At 41.0% G+C, this 21,476-nt stretch overlaps 1 protein-coding gene across 2 annotated transcripts; it reads left to right on the top strand.

Annotated features, from left to right (window-relative positions):
- Window positions 1–213: 213 nt before the first annotated feature.
- LOC106490630 (cell surface glycoprotein CD200 receptor 1-A-like) lies at window positions 214–20,812 on the top strand. Of its 2 annotated transcripts, XM_013950070.2 has the most exons (6): window positions 214–495; window positions 15,296–15,604; window positions 16,370–16,618; window positions 17,437–17,530; window positions 18,232–18,283; window positions 19,607–20,812. In XM_013950070.2, exons 1-6 carry the CDS (start codon window positions 408–410, stop codon window positions 19,706–19,708), a joined length of 894 nt encoding a protein of 297 aa, XP_013805524.1. In that variant the 5' UTR covers window positions 214–407; the 3' UTR covers window positions 19,709–20,812. The 2 variants fall into 2 exon arrangements, with proteins under 2 accessions (XP_013805524.1, XP_067157857.1); XM_067301756.1 differs by lacking the exon at window positions 17,437–17,530 and having other exon boundaries at window positions 19,607–19,710.
- The last annotated feature ends 664 nt before the right edge of the window (window positions 20,813–21,476 follow it).

Here is a 21,476-nt window from a genome sequence, read left to right as displayed (position 1 = left end):
CTCTAGCTCCCTAAGGTTAAGATTTTCTTCTTGATGTTAAACCCAACCTTGATTAATCTCCTTCACTTTTACCCCATCTGAGCTCTATTGCAGGGTTTATCTTCACTCATCAGCCTTGTGAGAAGAGCCAATGAACGGAAGGCAGAGTTGTTCAATCTGCTTCCTCAGCATTCGCCTAGGCTCTCAGCACAGGAAGCCTAGTGCTGCGAAAAGTCAGAAGAAGGAACCTCTCCAGCTTTGAGGAGCTAGTCAGTCAGGACCGCACACAGCTAGAGTAGAGGAGTGGGAGAGGGGGAGAGAAAACACTGATGCTGGCTGGTGAGGATGTACTGGCAGACAAGAAAAACTCCCCATGACTACAGCTAGGTTTGCAGCAGGATGGATGGAGTGACGAAGCTGCCTGAGCCATGAAAGCAGGAGTTGACATGAAGACTGTTGGGAAGATTGTGTGTGTCTCTCTGCTGCTCATCATTACCAAGCTCATGGGAAGAGTGGGTGAGTCTGACTGTTCTCTGGGACTGATCAGCTGTCAGGGTGGAAAAGAGGGAAAAGTGCACTGATATTTTCTTCCCATAAGGGCTATGCATCATGCTGTGCCTTTCTTTAGTTACTGAAGATTAGGAACATAATTAAAATATGCACCTATTATAGCCACTCCTGCTCTTCCCTTCTCAATGGTCATAAGGCTGCCAATCATTATCTCCATGACCTCCATGTAGGCTCAACTACTTACTGACCCTTAACTAGGAATGTACTGTTTGTTACAGTAAAGTATTTTTTGCTCAGACCTCTAAATCCATATCATCTGAGAAAATGATCCATTTAACTTATTAAAAATATTCACTGGAAAGTGTCTGTGAACTTGAAGTTTTTGGTCAGGTGGTCTGTTCTAGGTTTCTACTGAAAGAGAGGTGGAGACACTATGAAATAGGGCAGGGATCTCTTACATTCTTCTGAGGACTGGTGGGAGATCACTGGTGTGTTGACAGTAGGGAACAGTTACTGGAATTTCATTCTGAGGCTGACAGGAATGATTACCATCAAGAATAGGCATGGCTTTTGCACCAAAGACAGTGGCATCCCTAACCCTTTCTAACCTATCATTTAGTGCAGCTGACTTAGTTTTAATATATTCTAGCTATGGCAGTTAATGTCTCCCAGCTACTATTCATTTGCATTTGCAGAGCTTGTGTTCTGCCAGACACCACACACCAGCCCAGGGACTCCGTAATACAGTTAGGGATTTGAGCAGCAGCTCCAGAAATCTAAACTATCAGCATTAAGAATGGAGGGAGAAAGCAGGTAGGTCTGTATGATCCATATTTAACTAGGGACATCTCCAAATAATATGTAATGTGCACACGTCCATTCCCATTATCGATGGATTGAATTAAGCTGCATGGACATGAGTCATTCTGCTCCACTTGGCCAGAGAAGTAGGAATGGTTCCTTGTTAAGCAAAACAGATGTAGCCATTGTTGACAATGAGGGAACACTGGCCTGTTTTGGATGATAAAGTAAGGGATCCAAAATGGGTACCTCAGTGCCATCCATTGGAAAAGTTTGAAATACTTCACAAACACCATTAAACTCTGTGTGGGTAACCTTATAATAGGCACACTGCCCCCATTCTGTACATAAAGAAACTGTCTCAGCAGAACACTGAGGAACATGCTTGAGGTCACACGTTTAGTTCACAGTAGCAGCAGAGACAATCTACACTTTTATGTACATCTGCTCAAAAAGTCAAGGTGTATGGACATGTCATGAAAATGCTAAAGAAAATGGGGTAGACTATGGGGATATCCTATTGGCAATATTTCTTTTAAAAATGGACTTTGTTGGAGGAAAAAAAATCTAGTACCAGAAAGTTTTCTTTTTCAGCCAAAAAGTAATTGTACTTTAACTTCTCAGTGTCTTGATGAATCAATGATATTCCCCTTCAAGGCAGACAATTTTCACCACAGAAGAAGTTGTTTATCTAAAACCTAATTTCATGTTTGACACACACACCCCCCCAAAAGAAAAAAAAAGTAGCCCACATTTCATGAGAAATCTTTTGTTAACACTGCTCCTAAACATGTTTCCTTCCAATATTAGGGTGGCTGTTCTGAGCAAGGTGTAGTGACAAGGTTTTCGCCTCACATGCTAAATGTGTCAAGCTGATCCAGTGTGTGTACTCTACACAGAGAATTTTAATGTTTTAAGAAGCTCAGAAGGAACTATGCCCCTTCTGAAGACCTGAGCAAGCTGCTGTGAATGTAGTGAGGCCATGCAAAAACTGTCCTGCATAACCAGGCTTTATCTGCATTTTCCTTAATATTCCTGCTATTATCTGTGTGGCTTGGTTAGTTTTAACAACAGTGGAAGGGGTAGCTCAGAAGCAAGGTCAAGATCATTTCATGATTGTCACATCTAGATCTGCCCCAAGCAGAGCTGGATGATATGCCACTGAAGTTGCTGGCGCATGATCTGTACTAACAATCCTACTACCACAACCCTCATAGTTGCAGCAGTGGGAAAGACTCAGAATTAAAATCCTATAGGTAAAACTTCAAAGACTTTCCTAGTTTAACTAAGCAGATAGGACACCTCAGGTGGTTGTGTGCGTACTCTGAAGGAAAGGGGACAAGGGAGCGCAAGATCTTCCATGAGGGGTTCATACAACAAATCTTTTTTTATGGGAGTAACATTCACAACATTGGACTGTATAAGTCCTCTCTCTGCAATACTATCCTCTAACAACAGACAGGACCAAGGTCTTCAGGGGGAGCTGCAAGAAATCCGTTTTTGTTAGTAATGAGACATGATTCTCTGTGGTCAGTTCAGTTTTTCTGATGTTAACAAACTGAAACCAATGGCATTGCATCTGCGCTGCAACTGGAGTGAATGAGATGAATTCAAGTGAAGGAGACTTACAGACCAACCTGGCTAGAGTACAAGTTCATCCACATACATGACTTTCTTGTATGCTACTGCTAACTTCTTTCCTTAATATAATTTTAAAATTCTCATTCACTCCTGAACTAATGTTTTATTGTCTTCTTACTTCCTCTGTCTTACTGTGTTGCAGTGCTCCTGTCTCTTTGCCTTCTATTCTAATTCACTCTGGAATCTTGCTCCTGATATAAAATTCATTGGCTAAAAAGCTATTCTGATAAACTTACATTTGTCTCCATTTCACATTGCTCTACTGCTTCTCTGAATTTATGTGCTGAAATCATTCTGGCTTCTTTTACAGTAAAAACACATAAATCAAAACAACTTGTTTTTCTTATGCAAATACTCAGAATTCTGTGCTATTAAATTAAGTAAAGTTTTTCTAAGAAAACATCTGAATTGCCCTAATACAATCTTCAAAGCATGTCTTGTGACATTTACATTAACATTTCACTTTGTTCTGGCCCAAACACAATGTGTGACGGTGTACAGTTTCAAAACCTCAGAGACAGGGAAGTTAAGTTGCTGCATTTTGTATTTAGAGGTACAATCATTCATAAGAATAAAGTGTGGGGAATCTTCCTATGTTGCCATACCTTTGCATTCAGTAATAAAATGCTAGAAAAAAGTACTACACTGAAGTTAATCACTAAACAAGGTACGGCTGAGATTTTAACCATACAAAAGCGAGGTCATGAGTGTGTTTTCACAGCAGTCCCAGATCTGCTCGTCTCACAGTATGAATTAAAGGAGGGCATAAAACACACCATTTGCAGTCAATATTCAAGGAAGCGAATAAAAAGTCGCGTTCAGCAGGCAAAATAAAATATGAAACGCTCTGCATCTGTTTCTATAGTGAGAAGTGCCCAGAAGGCCCTTGCAAGTTGTTATACAGAGTGTTACAGCGCTATTCTGAAAGAAGTACTGCCCAGTCTTCTTTGGCATCCAGTGTCAATCCCTTTTCCCCTCACCCATCTCAGCTCACATTCTGCAAGGATGAAGATCTACTCACTTTGCACATAAAAGTTGCTATGCCAAGTTTAAAATTTACAGGAAGAGTGGTATAAAATGCCACAGCTTGTTAAGTTCAGTCATGATATACTATCAGTTGAGGATTTGGTCAAAGGTGTTCTGCAAGACTAGGTAATTCTAACACATAGTTTCAACACTGACCAATTCCTGCACTGAAGAAGTGTACCCATCTTCTTTCTACCAAGCCATATTTGCATTGAGGCATAGCCCATTTCCTAAGAGTAGAAACACAGCCTCAGAAAGGACCTCTAAATCGCTGAATCAAATCACCTTCTTTTGCAGACCTTGTACCATGAAACACTTTTCAAAAATAATTTGAGTACCAGCGTGAAAGCACATTAACCTGATTGAAAGGCTGTTTTGGATCCTGATTGTGGCAAATTTCTCTATTCTAATTTCCAGCCTCAATTTGTTTTACTTCCTATTTTCATATTATTACATTCTGAACTGCTGAATGTCAGCTCACATCTACCATTCCACTCATCAAGGTCACCTGGTTCTTTTTGTGCATCATTTCCATTCTTTATATTAATGATGCTCTATACTTTCTGCCATCAACAAATTCTCCCACACACTCCTAATACTATGCCAGTGTCATTAGTAAAACCATTAAACAGAATTAGTATAAAAATTGTCTGCTGATAAACATTATTAGCAAATTCCCTCCAACCTGATACCTCCTTTGAACAGTGCCTGTGGCTTTCTCTCCTTGAGCCAATTCTTTATCCACCTTACTTCCCTCCAGTTGTCTCTCTCCAGCTTGACAATCCAGTTTGACCAGCTCTCCAGACTGACATTCATGATTTTCCAGAGGACACTGTATCAAAACTTCAGCTCCAGCCAGCTGAGATTTAGCATCTATCCTTTGCCTAGAAAATCAGCTGTCTTGAATGACTGCTTGAAAGAATGCTTGTGAAAGCTAAAGAGAATGAGAGGATCATGAGAAAAATAAGAATTAGGAACTGATAACTGCAAAAATATATTCAGTCTTAAAAGGGAAGAAGACCAAAAACGTGGGTTCATTATTAAATCTATCAGTGTGCTCAGCTTATTACAACATATAAAGTCACTCCCTGATTTGTAAAGCTTGCAGTCTAAAAAAATTCCAGTCATGCTGCAAACACTTCATACTGGAAGAGCAGGGTTTACACAGAAAAAGTCTAATTTTCTGAGTGTTTTTTAAGGTTGCCCTTTGAGCTTGACTGAGAGGGCAGGAAAGAGATTCACACCGTGCAAGTGACACAGTAATGGTGGCAGAAGAGAAACATGTTAAAAGGAGAACAAAAGAAGAAGTTGGGTTTGAGAAAGAAGAGAGTTTTTGAAGAAAGGGAAAAAGACTAAATAGACTGAAATGGGAATAGAAGTTTTCAAAGAATAAGGAGGAATATGGATGATAGAGTGTGAGTGGGTAGCTAACAATAAAGGCATAAGCCTGTGCTGGTCTTGCTGTGTCCAAAGCTACCCTTTTAAAGATATGGTCACACTGAAGAAGCTGTGATTGCAGCTCCAAGAGACAGAATCACATGAGCTAAAGCCAGCTAGTTCAGATATTTCTATCAAGGAGTTTAGAGCAGTCTAACTACTGAGTTCTTACTGGGCCGGCAGAGTAGGTTTGCAGCCTACACTTTGTTCTGTGCTGTTGTGGCTATGTTTTCAGACTAACCAAGCTATCACATTTAAAACTCTGTCAGTGCTGTAGCAATCCCTACCCTAGTACAAAGCACTTCTACTTGTTTATCTTTCACTTTATTCCAGATCAGTCTTGCTAAGTGTCAAAGGCACTCTGGGGCAGTCGAAGGGGAAAACAGATGCAGAACTTAACCTGTTGTATCTGGCCTCTTCCAAGCATCTGGTACTGCCTTTTTGATTATAACTTACTATGAGTCATATAATATATTCATTCCAAGATACAGTTAGTCATTTGCTTGTGGTATATCACTGTTTCAATTCATTACTCCTCTAAACTTAATATGTCACAATCGGCTACGTGTGGAGGAGATGCACCAAAAAGTTGGGGTAGATTGTTACTGCAAGAAATAAAGACTTACTAGGATTATATCCAAGAAAGTAAAGCAGTCTCTTGAGAGCAGAAAAACTCCTTAAAAGTTCAGTTTCTAAAGAAATGGTGATGGAACTTGAGTCATTTGGGGGCAAGAAAAAGTTCTGCTATGGGTTAAAACCTGCTTTAAAGAATACCAGAGACTGGAAATCTTTCCTATTTAAAAGGAATCAAAAACACTTTTAAGCTTGTTAGCTGTCTCTTACTGTGCATTGATCTCCTGAAAATTTTAGTGGTTTCACAATTAAATTTTCCTATTTTTAAAATATTTCTCTCTCCTTTTACTGTGTAAAAGACTGAGAAACAGGAGAAATGACTAGGTAACTGACACTGCAAAGTCAAGAGCTGTCAAACATACAACATAAACAAAGTGAAAAAAGAGCAAAGTATTTCCCCCCAATCTTTTTCGATTACAGTAATCTTAGCACGACAATGGTAGCCAACACATTTTTGAAACACACATATGAACTTCTCAATTGACTATGCTTTTTCCTGAGATAGGATATGCTCATTTTCAAATAGAAAAATGGAATCCATCATGCACTGGCATGTACACTCAATGTACAACTGAGGGGAGACACTGAGAGATTACACAATATTGTTTGGACTTTAATTAGAGGAACTTCAGCTGAAGCTGAACTGAATGCTTCCAACCCTATCCACCCATAATGTCTGTCAAATGAGTCTCCAAAGTGAAACCTGCTCACTCTGGATTTGTGTCAGTCACCAAAATAGGATAGTTCAGCTCTGAGCTGCACAGAACTCCCTGAACCTGACTTGCCCATTTTCTACATCAGTGTGTCACTATGCTTTCCTGGGCTCCTGGGCTCTGCTCCCTCTGACTAACAGAAAAAAATGACTGCTGTCTTCCCGAATCCACTCATTTGTAAAGAATAAGACTGAAAATGAGAGGCTATTTACAATAAATGTATAGATGTATGATCCCTCATCTCATCTCTCTTGTGTGGAATGAAATAGTTAACATTGCTGACATTTCATTATTGTCCTTCAGTTATCACTGCGCTGAGATGGACTAGATAGCTCACACCTCTTCAATTTTCTTGTTCTCCACAGACCCACAGAGTGATGCCTTTGCTGCACTGGTTATTGCCTTTCTCAGCAGCAGCAAGCTATCAGCTCAGCTCAGCTATAAGATGGGATTTCACCTTTACAGAAGTAGCAGTGCAGTGTACTGGCTTGTTTTGGAGCCTTCATTCAAATACATAAATGTTGACATGCACAGCATATGTGCCCTGATGTTTTAGGTCATAAACCAATCACCTATCACAGCACTTAACTTTTAGCTATTTTACGGTACAAAAGCACCATTCCAGATAACAAAGATGCAGTGACAGGCCTGAATTAAAATGCCTGCAGCACTGAACTTTTCCTCCCTTTGACAGATGGTGGAATGGTGTTGTTTGTTTACTTAGTTTATCTGGGCAGCAGACACATGCCCTTTCGGTTCAGGGAAATCCCTGGAGGGAAGGGGAGATGGTGTCTTCCCTCAGAGCTGCTGAGCACATACCCAAAGAGTGCAGGCTGGGGCAGGCAGCAGAAGGAAGACACAGAAAGCTGACTGGGAGACCCCTGCAAAGGGTTTGGTTAGAGCAGAACCACAAGTCATAAAAGTGATGGAAAAAGGGGCCCGGAAGAGGTCACGTGGAGTCTGTGCAACCTGAGAAGTCATTGAAAGCTGGTGGACTAGAAAAGAGGACTGGAGGAAAGAACCTGTCTTGCAGGGGTACAGAGGGCAAGGGACATTTGTTCTCAGGCCATTTTCTTTAATCGGTCTAGCCACCAGTTCTGAGTTCCCTAAAGAGCTATCACTTCATAACACACTGATTTATGTTCTAATAAAACGTTCTTTTAGAGACTAGAAGACTTTTGGTATGCTCACTAGAACGAAAAGGTGTGGCATGTCCAACTTCAGCCCTTGACCAATATGAGGTCCTATCAGTATCTCCAAATTAAAGGAAATGTTATGGCTGACAAGAAGGGACAGGATAGGGATGAGGTTAATTTCCATTTAGAGAACTGTCTTTGTGCTGGTGGATCCCATAGCTGTTTGCAGACTCATTCCTGGGCATATACATTTTGGACTGTCTTTAATGAAGCTAACTCTAAGGTAAAAAATGGCTAGTCTTGACATCTCATTAGACTATATTTTAACTTGAAATAGAAAGAAAGGCAAACCCTCTTTCCATATGAAACTGTTAAGAAAAGGGCTAATACTATTCTTTATAAGCTCCTTTGCAGAAGATTCTCAAGTATTACCCATGTCCAGTCCTATTTCGCTTGTGAGTCACAAGATTTTAGCTCATACAGTTCAAACTGAACTTGGTGCTATGCTCTGTGGTTAAAGCAAGCAGAGCGCACATTTTGCATATGCTTTCTTGGGAGGATGGCAAGTATGTTGGAATATTTCTGCACCACGTGATGATGGGAATGAGCATCTACAGAAATGAAAGCCCAGTAACTATCTACATGATTGACAAGGAGGGCTAATGAGTAAAGACCCAGAATACTATAAGCCTGGCTACACTGCTTTTGGGACTCAGTCTACCAGCTCTCCACAGCACTCTGCTGTAATAACACGCTTCCATGCTTCCATGCTACCTTAAACCAGAAGAGGATGAAAATAGGTGCAAAGTTACATCTTGCTCCTTTACCATTTTCTCACTTTCTCTGTCTTCAACACAACAATGAACAGTCAGAGTTTTAGACCGTTCTTGGGAAAATGTTAACAGGGTCATAATATAAGATAAAAGCTTCTACTAATAACATATTTCTGTTCTACAGAGATAAAAATATACTCCCTTTTCCACTTTTAAAAGGAGGTCTTCAAAGTCATTCAGAAATACGATTTAACCAAACCTTTCAGTATCTCTGACACGTGCATTCTTCTTCTGTAAAAGAGATCTAAAGGTCATATTTCCAGCAGCATACATGAAAAAAGAAGCAGAGACAAGAAGAAAGTACCCAATTCATATTTACATTAATGCCACTGGCCTGCACTCGAGCAACAAAAGGAGACATTAAAGTGAGAGCAGTTTATGTTTGTCATACTTATAGGGCCTCTCTGTAATGGCAGGAGGGTGTACATAAGGACAGGATCAACAAGAATCAGGCCCAGAATAGTTTTTACTGTTTATCCACTACCTGTGAAAAAAATCCCATCTTGCTAAAAGTCTTCTACTTAATAACAAGATCCAGGGGAATTCAGAATCCTTCTACAAATTTACTGTAAACCTAAAATTGTACTTAAACATGATTCAGCAGATTTTAAACTGACTGATGTGGCTTACCATTTTCAAGTGAATAGTACCTGACTCATTCAGGCAAGAAGATGGAAGAAAGGTGTAGCAGAAAGCACCACTTTCACTCCTTTCTTTCCGGTCTTGAAGCACACAAGCCATTATTTTGGTGAATTTGTACATTGCAATAGACTGCTTAAGAGATGCAGAATTGAAAGACAAGCAAAATGGTGCTGCCAGTATATGTAAATGACAGTGTAGACTGTCGAATGTGCAAAACATTGTCATTCCTGTGCAATATTTGCAAACATTATCCAAAAAAAACAGCCCCAACGCAGAGTCTGTTTGAATGCTTAGGTTTACTTGGTCATGTTTAGATGAGGTCAGCCATACTGATGACATGACATGGTGCTCTGGGGCACCTGGCAGTGTTGAACTCCAATGTTCAGAGATGTTCATAGAACTCATATCCAGAAGCCATCATAAGACGAAAGGCTTCTTTCAGTTCCCCTTCTGGTAAATTCGTCTGAATTTAAAATATATACCTCGTATTTTCTTGAAATACCATTTAGTAGAAAATACTTGTCATTTAAAAACATTTCCAGTGTATTAATGTATCACAGAATACTGCTGGCAATTGAGTTAAGAAAACAAAGATTTGTGTGGCCAGTGGGTATTTTGTGTATCAGAAAATGGTGTTAATAGATAGCACTTTTCCTCCTCCGCGCTGCATGATAACATTAATCAATGAATCCTGGCAGTGCTGAGCAGCAGGAAGGTAAGCATTATTTTATTTAACAAAAATGGGAAGTGGGTGGCTTTAGTGAAATACTACTCCCACCTATTTTTCCTCTTCTCCCCAGAGCAAAACTTGTGACAGTTACACTCTGTAAGGGTCCGGCGGGGGCGACGCCTGGACTCCCGGCAGGAACAGATACACAAACACAAGGCACACTAAGGTCAATGCTGAGCGTTTATTACCTCTGCGTCTGAGCGGGGGTTCCCCAGCGATTTCCCGATCGAGGCAATAAAGGAGCGGGAGAGTCCCTGGCACCGCTGAGCGTCGGTCCATGGCGAGGAACGCCGGGGGGGCACTATACGTGGGTTTTGTGTACTACACACATGCACAGTGGGCACATTGAGCTCATCGCTAATCTCGAGTCAAAGCCCAGGTGCACACCACACTGGCATAGGCCCAGCTACATGGCTATGGGTCAACATGTCCTGTTGATGCTCCTTTTCCCACGGAACGGTCTGGCTAGCTTCCATCGCCTATCTCCTCGACATTCTTCCGCACTTTCCCATACACACTCTGATTTCCAAGTTATACAGCTGGAGTAACTAATACATTAGAGCATCACACTGTGTGCTACAGTGTAGGGCAATATTGCAGCTACATCTCCTACCAATTCGCAGGTGCTAGGACTAGGTGTGGAAAAATCTTCACTTAAAGGATACTTGATCCTCAAAATAAAAAGGCAAAAACCTCTAAGGGAATCTGTAATTAGTAAAAATGCAGTGGACTGTGTTCATTTTGCAAGTTATAAATCATTTCCCAATAACACAGTTAAAAAGAAGGAAAAGTGGTTGTGCTGGAATGGTTTATTCACCTGCATTCCACAAGGTAATGAGATTTCAGACAACATTGTTAAGATAAAACCAACTGTAGTTTTCCTGAACAGACTACTAGTAATGATTTGATTAACAACTTGAAGTTGGTGCTCATTAAGACTTTTCCTTAAACACTGTTTCAAATGTTCAGGAACTGAGCTTCATGTTGTGCCCCTGGAGGTCATAGAATTCCAGTTGTAGTCAGGGGGACAAAGAAACACAGCAAGGTAGCTCTGAGGAAGACTCTGAGAAAAGCTTGATTAAACGTTCAAAAGTTATGCCTCCTAATCCTTCGCCTGTTCCAAGTGAACTTTCAATTTATTCTTTAATTTCTCTGCTTGAAAGCTTTGGGGGGTTTTCAGCATTTTGGGGAATAATTTGTGAAAAAATCAATTGTCAGCAACAAATCAAGTTGGTTAACTTTTGTTTTCCTTTCAGATTAATGCATGGTTTGAAAGTAGCACTCTTATTTGCTCCTCACACACAGCTGTTTCAGACTGCCACTAAAACCATTACCTTGCCCAATCAAAGAGCAATTCAGGGTTTCACTAGAGACACAGAGCACTCAGAGATCGGTGGTTTATAGTTCCAAAATCTAATGGTCACTCATCAAAAGAAGAAAAGAGTAAGGTGGTAAAATGGAGGCTGACTTGGACTACCACTGTGGGTGTTAATTCTATTAATTCATTAATCATGCCCCTAAAAGATTCTGAAAAAGAAAGGTTATTTATCTGCACCAGGTCTTCTTCAGAACTGGTTGTTTATACATATAGATACATTGTGGGGCTTTTTGGTGGTTTGCTTTTTGCTTCAGCAATACTCAAAGGGCACATAAGTCTCACCTGCCATTCACACTGCTTTACAGCCTGTGCCTCAGGCCCTTGTTTTTTCTCAACCTCAAAACTGCCTGACAGAGGAAGGAGGGTGAACTGTGTATGTAAGTGTAGGTAATACTAATGCACATATAAGCAACTCATCTTAAAGAAGAACAGTTACAAGTAACCTTTCTTTTATCTCAGTGTGCTTGCCCACATGTACATTTACTGTGGGTGACACCAGGCAGATCACATCCTTAAAGAAAAGCTCCCAATGTGACTAGTTGAATCAAAACAAAGGAACCTACTCTCCCAAAGGTGGGATCATGTTGAGAGGTTTCACAGCAGTGAAAGTCAAGGAAACAGTCAAAGGAGTTGTGTGAAAGCACTGTAGGTCTCAGCAATGTAGAAGTCCCATAGCACATGCCTGGATGGTCGCTTCATAACAAGTTCTCACACAGTCAGCTATCCAGTTAGAACGTCTTGGGGTTAGTTGACCCCATGGATGTGTCAGCTGAAGATAGATGATGGTCCTGAGCCTGATCAATGTAAAGAGAGCAAGTATGACTGATATTCAACATGTGCAAAATGATTCAGCCCTGAAAGCTTGTGGGAAAAGAAAATCCAGGTAGATTTCTTCCCTGACTCAGAAAAAATTCAGAGACCCTTAAGCAAAAATTTGAAGGCAGTCCTGAGGGTGTAATTTGTTGTGAAAAAATACAGCACACAGAGGGGCCATAATAGTGGACTGGCTCTCACCCCTCCACTGGCCAATGTGATAACTTCCAGAAAGGACAGGAGGACTAGGCCCAGGCTTTTCCAAACAGATATCTAGCTTCTTAGAGTTCATAGTTCCCAGATCATGAGAAGATAAAAGAAAGTGAGCATTGTGCCTGACTCCAGGCAAGAGTCACCCTTTAAAGCCCAGAAGAAGAGTCAGTGTCATAGGAGGAAAAATAAAAAATAAAAAATAAAGAGAACATGCTTCCAAGCAAAAGCAAGACAGAATTCAAGAACAAGACATACTCACTATTAGAGAGTCAACACAGTTGACATATCAACTGAATAAAGTTTCTCTGCAGTCAGCCTCACAAAGAAAAGAAATAGGGATATGGGTATATTTTACACCTTCATAGCTGCATGCATGGCATACAGATGGGTAGGATTTACATACATGTCCTGTGGGGACCACTGCAGTAAAAAAAGCCCTCCAAGTACAGTCACAGTGTGAATGCATATGTGCATAAAGATTCAGAAGAATGAAAAGACACACTGCCCCTATAAGGCAAATACCTTTCCTCCAGCACAAAGCTCCATCATTCTCATCTGTGCTGTGGTCATGCCTGAGAGACGTAGGTATGGCCTTTGCCCACAGTCCTGGATTTTGTACAAAAGCAGAACGAAAATTTGTTCAGTTCCTTGGAAGTAACAGTTCCAGAGAAAAGTCATTATGAGGTGGCCACATGCAAAAGTCAGATTTCGACTATTTCAACCCATAGTCAGTCACAGCCCTGGGGAGTTCAGACACAATTCTACAAGGAGTGGGGAAGGGGTCACTGGTGAGAGGTGCATATAAATTCATCCATCTAATGAATCACCCCGCATGCACTGCTAGTTTTAGTGTGCAGTAAATACTTGTTCCACACAGATTGTCTGTGGCAATACAGAATCATGCCAGTTTGTCTGTTTCTCAAGCTGTGCCCTCCCGTTCCTGGCAAATTTTGCCCTCTGACAGGGAAAACCAAGCCTTTTTTATTTTTTTAATGGCCCAAGGGGTAAATTTTGCTAAAAACAAGAACACTGAGTATGTGGAAGTCTCTCTCTTCCCCTACATCACAAGGTGTCGTCCTACACCACCTACAGCTGGCAAGGCTGATACGGTGCAGAACAAGGGTACTAGGCAGATCACTAGAAGATGTATAAAAGCAGGCAGAATTCACCCCAAGGAATTAGTGTTGCTTTTCTTCTCCAGTGGAGGTAAGTCCTTATATGAGCTCTCAGTCAGCAGAACCCTCATTTCTGTGCTTAATTTTAGGGATATGAAGAGTCCTAATGAAGTTCAATATTTTTTTGTCAATAAAGACAAACACTGCTGTGAAAGCATAGCTGGATCTTGGCCATCGTGAAGATCCTGAATCGTGGTCTTTACATACAGATATGTGCCATATGTTGAGAGCAGGGATGCAGCTTCAAAGCGCAAGCTACAGGACCTCATTCCCACCTAAGTTTGGACAATTAATTTGCTTTTCAAGAAGATACCTGCACTGCTTTCTGGGATTAACTCATCTCCTCCCAGTCAGGAGAGACCAAGCAGATATAACCCCCTCCCTCCCCCTGAAAGCATCATTACTACTATTCATCTTCCCTGAGGATTTGTCTACCCTGGCACTTTTCAGGTCACCTTGTAATGCTGCATTATCTGCGGAGCAACTCCTTTTAAGATGGCATTAAGAGATCTGTTATAGAATAACCACTGACTCCCATGCACTCTGCTCTGGGCAAGGCAGAAAAAATGTGCCTCTCCTAGTGAAGCTGATGATCACAGAAAAGCTATTGTTGGTGCTGATGCAAAAGAAAGAGTAAGAAAAATCCTGGATTTCATGCAGCCTATACTCTGTACAACTCTTTGGGGACTGAGAGTAAGTTTTCTTTGTCTGCCACAATGCATTCAATATATCCACAAAACTCATTATAGGGACTCAGCCATATTAGAATAGCCCCTTGGATCAGTGCTGAATTTTTATGATGGCTCCATGATGTGGCAGATGATGTGCCAGTAGGCACGAGAATTTTAAGGTAATCCCAAAGCAGCCAAAAGTCACCCATCTAGAAGCCTAATAAGAGAAGGAAAAGATAATCTATTCAGCTAAGCAGCTGAGAATTCAGCTAAGAAAGAGGGTAGGTGTGCTTACTCTACTTCTCTTGATGAGAGAAGTTACCCTAAGAAAATGGAAAATCTCCTTCTCTGGTATTGGAAGATGAGGTTAGTTGGCATCCCTGATATCTTATCAGAAGAGTGGAAACAGAAGACCTTCCGAAGAATGATTGCCAGCAGAGAATATGACCCCAGTGAAGGAGCAGAGGTAAAGTAGGTTTCAAATCTGGAAATGGGGTAACTGTACATACAGAGTATGACAGCGATCACAGCTGCGTAGGGCTTATGAAAAGCAGGAAACTACTGCCCGCATAGTGCCAACAAATACTTTAGCAGTAAGAAACCCATTGGAGACTTTGCTGATAGAAACACATTTTTCAGCTGCTGGCCTGCTTAAGCCAAAGTGTAGGAGCAGAGTGCTTCCCCGTTACCTGTCTGATCCGCTAAGCTGAGCTCCAGTGGGGCATTCACTGTTAGTTTCAAGGGGTGGGCTGTGATAGCCTTTATATATATAGGCTTTATACAGCCTTTATAAGCCACAGCTCTAATACCGGATTACAGCTTTTGGGTTGGCAGAGACAGGGCCTCACTCGGGAGCGTAATGGTGCAGACATTTCCCTATGAAGCACAGACCACAACTCCAAGGCTATGAGTAACGTCCCCAGGCACCTTTTCACACGTCTTTCTCTTTCTGTGTCTCCTCCAGGGAACACCAAAGTGTCAGCAGCAGTGGGTGACAGCTGTGTGCTGAGCTGCCCTAACAAATCAGATGTATTTATGGTAATCTGGAAAATAAACCCCAAGACTGGAGGCCACTGCACCTTGGGATACAGGGCTGATCTGAAGCAGACAAACAACACAAACTGCACTGAGAACATGAGCTGGAAATGGAGAACAGATCATGACCCTACCCTTCATATACGGCCAGTGGGAAGGGCCAGTGAGGGAAATTACACCTGCGAGGTGGTCACAGAGGAAGGGAATTTCCACCTGACCTACCACCTGACTGTGCTAGGTAAGGGACTCCTTCCTCATTTTACAGTTCTCCAAAGAATCATGTCCAAGCCTGGAGAGAGAAAGCTCCTCTCTCTCCCCAAGCACAGGAGGAAGCATGCAGTAAGAAGAGCATTGCTGCTGGGACAAACTGTAATGCATTTCATTTCTAGTCCCTCTCTTTCTGCCCTCTCCTTATTTGCCAAAACTCTTTTCCCTTCTGCTGACCCCTTTCCCACTGTACAGTTAGAAATGACAGGTATGAAGAAACTTCCAATGTACTGTACTGAAGAAGGATTCTGCGTGTCCATCTGGTTATCCTGTAAAGTCAGTTAGTAAGATGCTACTGCTTTAATAGAACCAACACATGTCAGAGTAACAGTTCCAGCTACTGTGACGTTCTCTCAAACACGGGATGGTATTACCCAGATAGTAAGAACGGCCCAATTTCCTCCTACGCTGGCATTCAAATGCATTTTAAACCATGCGTACTTAGGACAAACGTCTAATTCAGCCCCCTATTTTGCATCATTCCCTACATCAGTGTCCAGGCATACCTTCTCTAATGGTACATGGCTGTGGCAACTGCCCTGAATCTGGGACGGTTGCCCAAGATGAAAAAAGATGCATAATCTTTGTGACTTTGGCACATGTTGCTGTGAGAAAAGGGCACTTCCCACCTTAGTCTCCTCTTTTCACTGTGTTCATTTTGGGTGAGGAATAAGAACATCCAATCACAACTGCAGCAAACTAACTCCACGTGTCTCCCCTTCCCGATACTTCGCAGTCCCCCCCAAGCTGACCGTGTACTGTGACAGCCGTGGGAACCCTGTGTGCAAGGCAGTGGCAGGGAAGCCGGCTGCTCAGATCCGGTGGGCCCCAGAGAGCTACTCCAGCCCTGAGAAGGAAGACCATGGTGACGGGACAGTGACTGTTCTCAGCACGTTCATGGGAAATGGCACCGATGTGAATAGTACAACCTGCCTTGTGTCCCACGCGGCTATGAACCACAACCAGACCATAGCCTGCCTCTCAAGTAAGCTTCCCTCTATGCATTCTGCATTCAAAATCCCAGTAGCCCTCTGTTCAGACTCTTGTTTCTTCTAAGGGGGGAAATTTATAAAAGCTATAGAAACCTTCAATGAAGTCCTATATAAACAAGAACACCATCCCCAGCTGTCTTTGCCCAGAATCATCACCAGCTTGTTAGTGTTCCAGACGCTATTTCCAAATGGCTTCTTCCCTAAGAAATATCTCTGTAGGTAAGTCTGATAGTATTCTTTTGGCAATAGGAAAGCTGTTGGAAGCTGCGTAGCAGCAGTCATGCTTTTACTGTTAAACTAAGCAGCTGGAAGCCGAACATCGACAAAATTTATTGAGATGCAAAAGCAAGGTCTCCTCCTCTGACTGTGGGAAGAGAGAGAAGGAGAAACAAGTCTTGTTTGGCCAACAGAAACAAATAAATGACTTCAGCCTGAGTTGTGAATGTATGATAACTGATTGTGTGACATTTGGTTTCTGTTTTTTACCTTTTTTTCTTTTTGCTTTGGAGAACTACACGAGTTGCAATACTGAGATATGCTGAGTCCTTGACAGGAGCTAGAATATGGCCCAAAGGATAACAGATATGAGTGTCCACTGTAGGATTTTGGAGCTCTGCTTTTTGTCTCTGACACAGACTCCATTTGTGTTTCTCAGACAAGTTTCATTACTTTCCTTCCTGCCAAAGGGGATTGTATTTATTTTACAGGCAGGCTGAAAACTTATGTGCTAAAGCAGCTTTAATCTCATACAGACAGAATAAAGAAACTGATCAGTGAAAAGACATAACTGAGACTAACTCTCTCTGTTTAGAGAACTTTACTCCATATATCACCATCATTCCTGGTTTCCTGAGCATTGTCATCTTCATCATTCTCATTTACTATTTTAAGCACCATGGTGACAGGTATGTATGACAGAGTGCTAAGGAAAGCTTGCCTAGGGCTGCAAGAAATCTTAAAGTAGTGATTGTTACCATATCATGTGTCTTGAAATCATCTGATTCGGTCACTCTGTGCTGCTATGAGTAACTGAATTAACTAGATCAAATATTTCTACTTTACACTGCAGTCACTGTGTATTGCACCTATTATCACTGAATAATGCATCTGACTGAGAAAAATGTAGATGGGCAAGGGCTGGCAGGGGGTCCTCACTGCATTGCCTCCAACACTGAAGGGGAGCTCTTCATTCTGACAGGAAACTAGCAGAGTAAAGCTGTTCTTCAGACACTGTATTCTCTCCGGCCCCTATTCCAAAACTGCTTTTCTTCCCATCCTCCTTCTTCAGAGGAGAAGAATTAGTTCAATACAGTTTCACTGAGGGAAGATTTTCCTTCCAGAGGACTTTGATTTTAGTCTTCTGCTTCTAATTTGTGCTTAAGCTCCAAGGAACATCAGAAGAGACCTCTCAACAAAGTCAGGGTGCCAGAATTTCAGGATCAAAAGTCAAGGAGAGAAAGACACAGGAATACTTTTTAGCTTTATTCTTGATGACAAAAAAGAGAAATAGTTCATGACCTTGTGATCAGAGAAGGTCAAAAGCCCCTCTAGCCCAATCTAGTATTGAGGAAGGAATTTGTTATAACGTTTGTTTTCTTTTTCACAGACTGTGCCACAAAAGCAAACCTTCTGAGACTGCTCCTACACATTCCTTACAGGTAAGGAGAGTGATACAGCTTAGACCATCCCCAAATCAGGCATCTTCTAGTAGCCCTGAAAACATGGTCAGTAAAGGCAAACCATTAGATTTTTACTCTCTGCTTCCTGCAGCTGCTACTGTGTCTTATATGTTTGTCCTTAGCAATATCTCAGGAGAAAACAGAGACTATCATCACCATAGTTTAGAACTGGAGCAAACATTAGATACATATTCCAAGAGGAAAGACTCAGCAACTGCCATTGTTTATCTTTGTAAGGAGCAAGTCCCACCACATCTCCCTGGTCATGTCTGATACACTGACCACAATTGCCATACAAGTGATCCTTGGGGAGAGTGGCAATATCATGGGTAGGGGAATACTAAGAAAGCTATAAGTGAATGAAAGGATCACACAAAAAGTAAACAAAGACTTAAACCACATACATCTATTATGTCCAGAATGATAATGTGTAAGCTTTTAAAGGCCACTTTCTCTCTTGTATGATCAATCCACAATCAAAGAGTCAATTGTACTCAAGTCAAAACATTTTATAAAGCAATGTCAGGGATGCCGAGCTGCAAGTTAGGGGACATTCTTGAATTCCCTAAGCTATTACAGGCCTCCTATGTGGCTGAGCAATTCACTCATCAGCTCTGTGTCTCTGTTCTCTGCTACCAGCTATAAATAATGCCAATTCCTTGCAAGGAAGTTGTGAGACAATTACCTTGTGAGACATCTATACTGTCAATATCTGTGTATCTACAGTAGACACTAGGCTGAAATTCTGTCACCGGGTTAAAAAGGTGCTTCAGTTTCAATTTTTGAAATAGCTTAGTCAGTTCTAGCTATTCTTGCCCCTCCTCTTCTGCTGTCCTGCCTCCCAATTGTTGCTGACAGATGCTGTTGCACTAATGTAAAATGATTGGTTCTTGCTGGCACGTTGCAAAACTTTCATTAGTATGACTGTAGATTGAGATTACAGTCTGATGGAGGAATCAATTACGGTCAGAACCCTAGCATGTTATTTGATCTTTCTAGAGAATGATATCCTAATCCAAAATTTTGCAGGCCAAAATAAGTGAGGGAGAAGGGGAGGAGGGAAAAGAGGAAAATGAAGCATGTGAATTAATACCTCAGTTTTACTCATCAAGTCTTTGGCAAAAACAGCAATACAGGTTTGTCAGCAGAAAAAGCAATACAGGATTTTTCTTGAATGCAAGAGGAATAAACATAGGAGCATTATTTCCCAGTTACACTGTGTAGTTCAGATGAAAGGTTTGCAGAGTCTTGCCAAACTAAAATACTCATTGCACTCACAGTTTTTTTGTTTGGTTTTGCTAGGATGACACCATGGAGGTGGAACCTTATACTACTTATGTGCAGAAAGAAAATGTAATTTACAATTCAGTGTCTGATCTGACAGTGGAGCAGAATCTTCCATGAGGAGTATTACCAGTCACATGAGTGATTCAACAGCACTGGAAAGGAGGAGAGACATTCTATAAAAGACTGGCCATAGGAAGAATCTTCTCAGAGGATTTCTTCAGATTTTGGGGCGACAGACCACCAGATCTCTTCAAATACCTGTGCTTGCTGATGAGTCTGTATAGTTCTTTTTTTTTTTTCTCCCTGTTTTGCACCACTTAAAGCGGTGCTGGGAAAATCTGACTGACCTCATGCCATAGTTTTTGCTGGAAAAGCTCCTGTGACCAGTCTTCCCTTTGGCATTTTTACCTCAGGAATCCTAGTTTTGTCAGTCACTTCTAGGCATTACTTTGATGCACTTGACACTATATTGCACATATTTGGGAGTCAGGAGGAGTGATAAGTCTGAGCTAAAATGAAACACCCTCCAACCAACACCCACTTTGTTCTAATTTATAAGTTACTAACATAATGGTTCTGATTATTAATCATCACAGAATAGCTCAACTGGCAGACGTTATCAATAGGGAAGACTTTTAATCCCCTGGTTTTGAAAATGGAAACAAGTGATGAATTTAGAAGGTCATCCACTAGAAAAGAGACTTCACTGGCATGTTGAATTAAGCTCTTAGGTTCATATTCAGTATTTCCACTAAAAGTCTTCATTCCATATTTCACATTATTCTTATGATTACTTTTTCTTAAGATTCTCCAAGGAGGGTTATTACTTTCTGTTTTGGAGTATTGGCATTAGTATACCGTATAAGAATTATATTAATCAAATCCAGTAAGCTATTTCTAACAGAAACTAACACCAAATATTTCATGAAAAGAAACAAGTTCAAATATATCCTCTATAACTGTGCAATAATGTACAAAAGGGATAAAATGCATGCTAGTTCTAGTTATATTTATTTTAACTACTGCAACTGAAGATATTTTCATTCATATGTCCAGATCTTTTCTTGACTCTTAATATAGTCTTCTAAATACACTTGCAAGTTCACTTTGTTGTATACAAAATACCTTATATATCTCAATGTATCTCCTGTTAAGGTGACTTCTTCTCACCTTCCCAAAATGTCTTTTGGGAGTAAGTCAAATGAATGAAATTGTCCTCAATATACTAAAGGCTCTTAAACTTTTGGGTTGATTACTTACTAGCTAAAGCGTGAACTGGCTCTCCAGTAAGAGTAGAGATACATTTGTAAATCTCTTCTTACTACCTTTTGCTTCAGTATTTTAAAAGACTGACAGAATACTTGATCTGATGGTAGGACCACAATAACTGGATTTTTCCTTTAGACAGTAGAAATGTCTTTGCCACACATTCCTCCAGCTCTCTTTTGAGATAGCCCCTGAGGGCCATGATCCAGTGCTTGGAAAACATACTTTTAAATTTATTGCAGTTCTTAAATGTATTACTCAACTAAACCAATACAAATAGTTATGTATCTCACGCTATCAACTATGAAATAGCCACTTCTGACTAGGTGGTCTCTGCATGCAAGTATTACTCTTCTCTATATCTTTATGTCATTTTGGAACAGAAGAGAACAAAGCTGAAAACTATCTTTAAAGCACTGAATATCAGTCAATGACAGACAGAAAGTTTTAAAGGAACCTCAGTCTTCCAGTGACTTACCAAGGGATAGAGCTAGCCAATTCAGTCACGATCCCCTGAAATTACCCACTTAAAATAGCCATAATACAATCCAATGACCTTTCCTCTCACTCTAAAACCAGAGAGCTTAATCTCTTATTAGATTCTTTTCTGTGTAAATTG

Source organism: Apteryx mantelli, chromosome 1, assembly GCF_036417845.1.
Source record: "Apteryx mantelli isolate bAptMan1 chromosome 1, bAptMan1.hap1, whole genome shotgun sequence".
NCBI classification, from domain to species: Eukaryota; Metazoa; Chordata; class Aves; order Apterygiformes; family Apterygidae; genus Apteryx; species Apteryx mantelli.
This window is presented reverse-complemented; position numbering and strand designations above follow the sequence as displayed.

Coding starts and splice junctions, on each gene's coding strand:
- LOC106490630 (XM_013950070.2), top strand. CDS start 408: ATGAAAGCAGGAGTTGACATGAAGACTGTTGGGAAGATTGTGTGTGTC. Junction 15,605..16,369: donor CTACCACCTGACTGTGCTAG/GTAAGGGACTCC, acceptor GATACTTCGCAG/TCCCCCCCAAGCTGACCGTG. Junction 16,619..17,436: donor GACCATAGCCTGCCTCTCAA/GTAAGCTTCCCT, acceptor CTCTCTGTTTAG/AGAACTTTACTCCATATATC.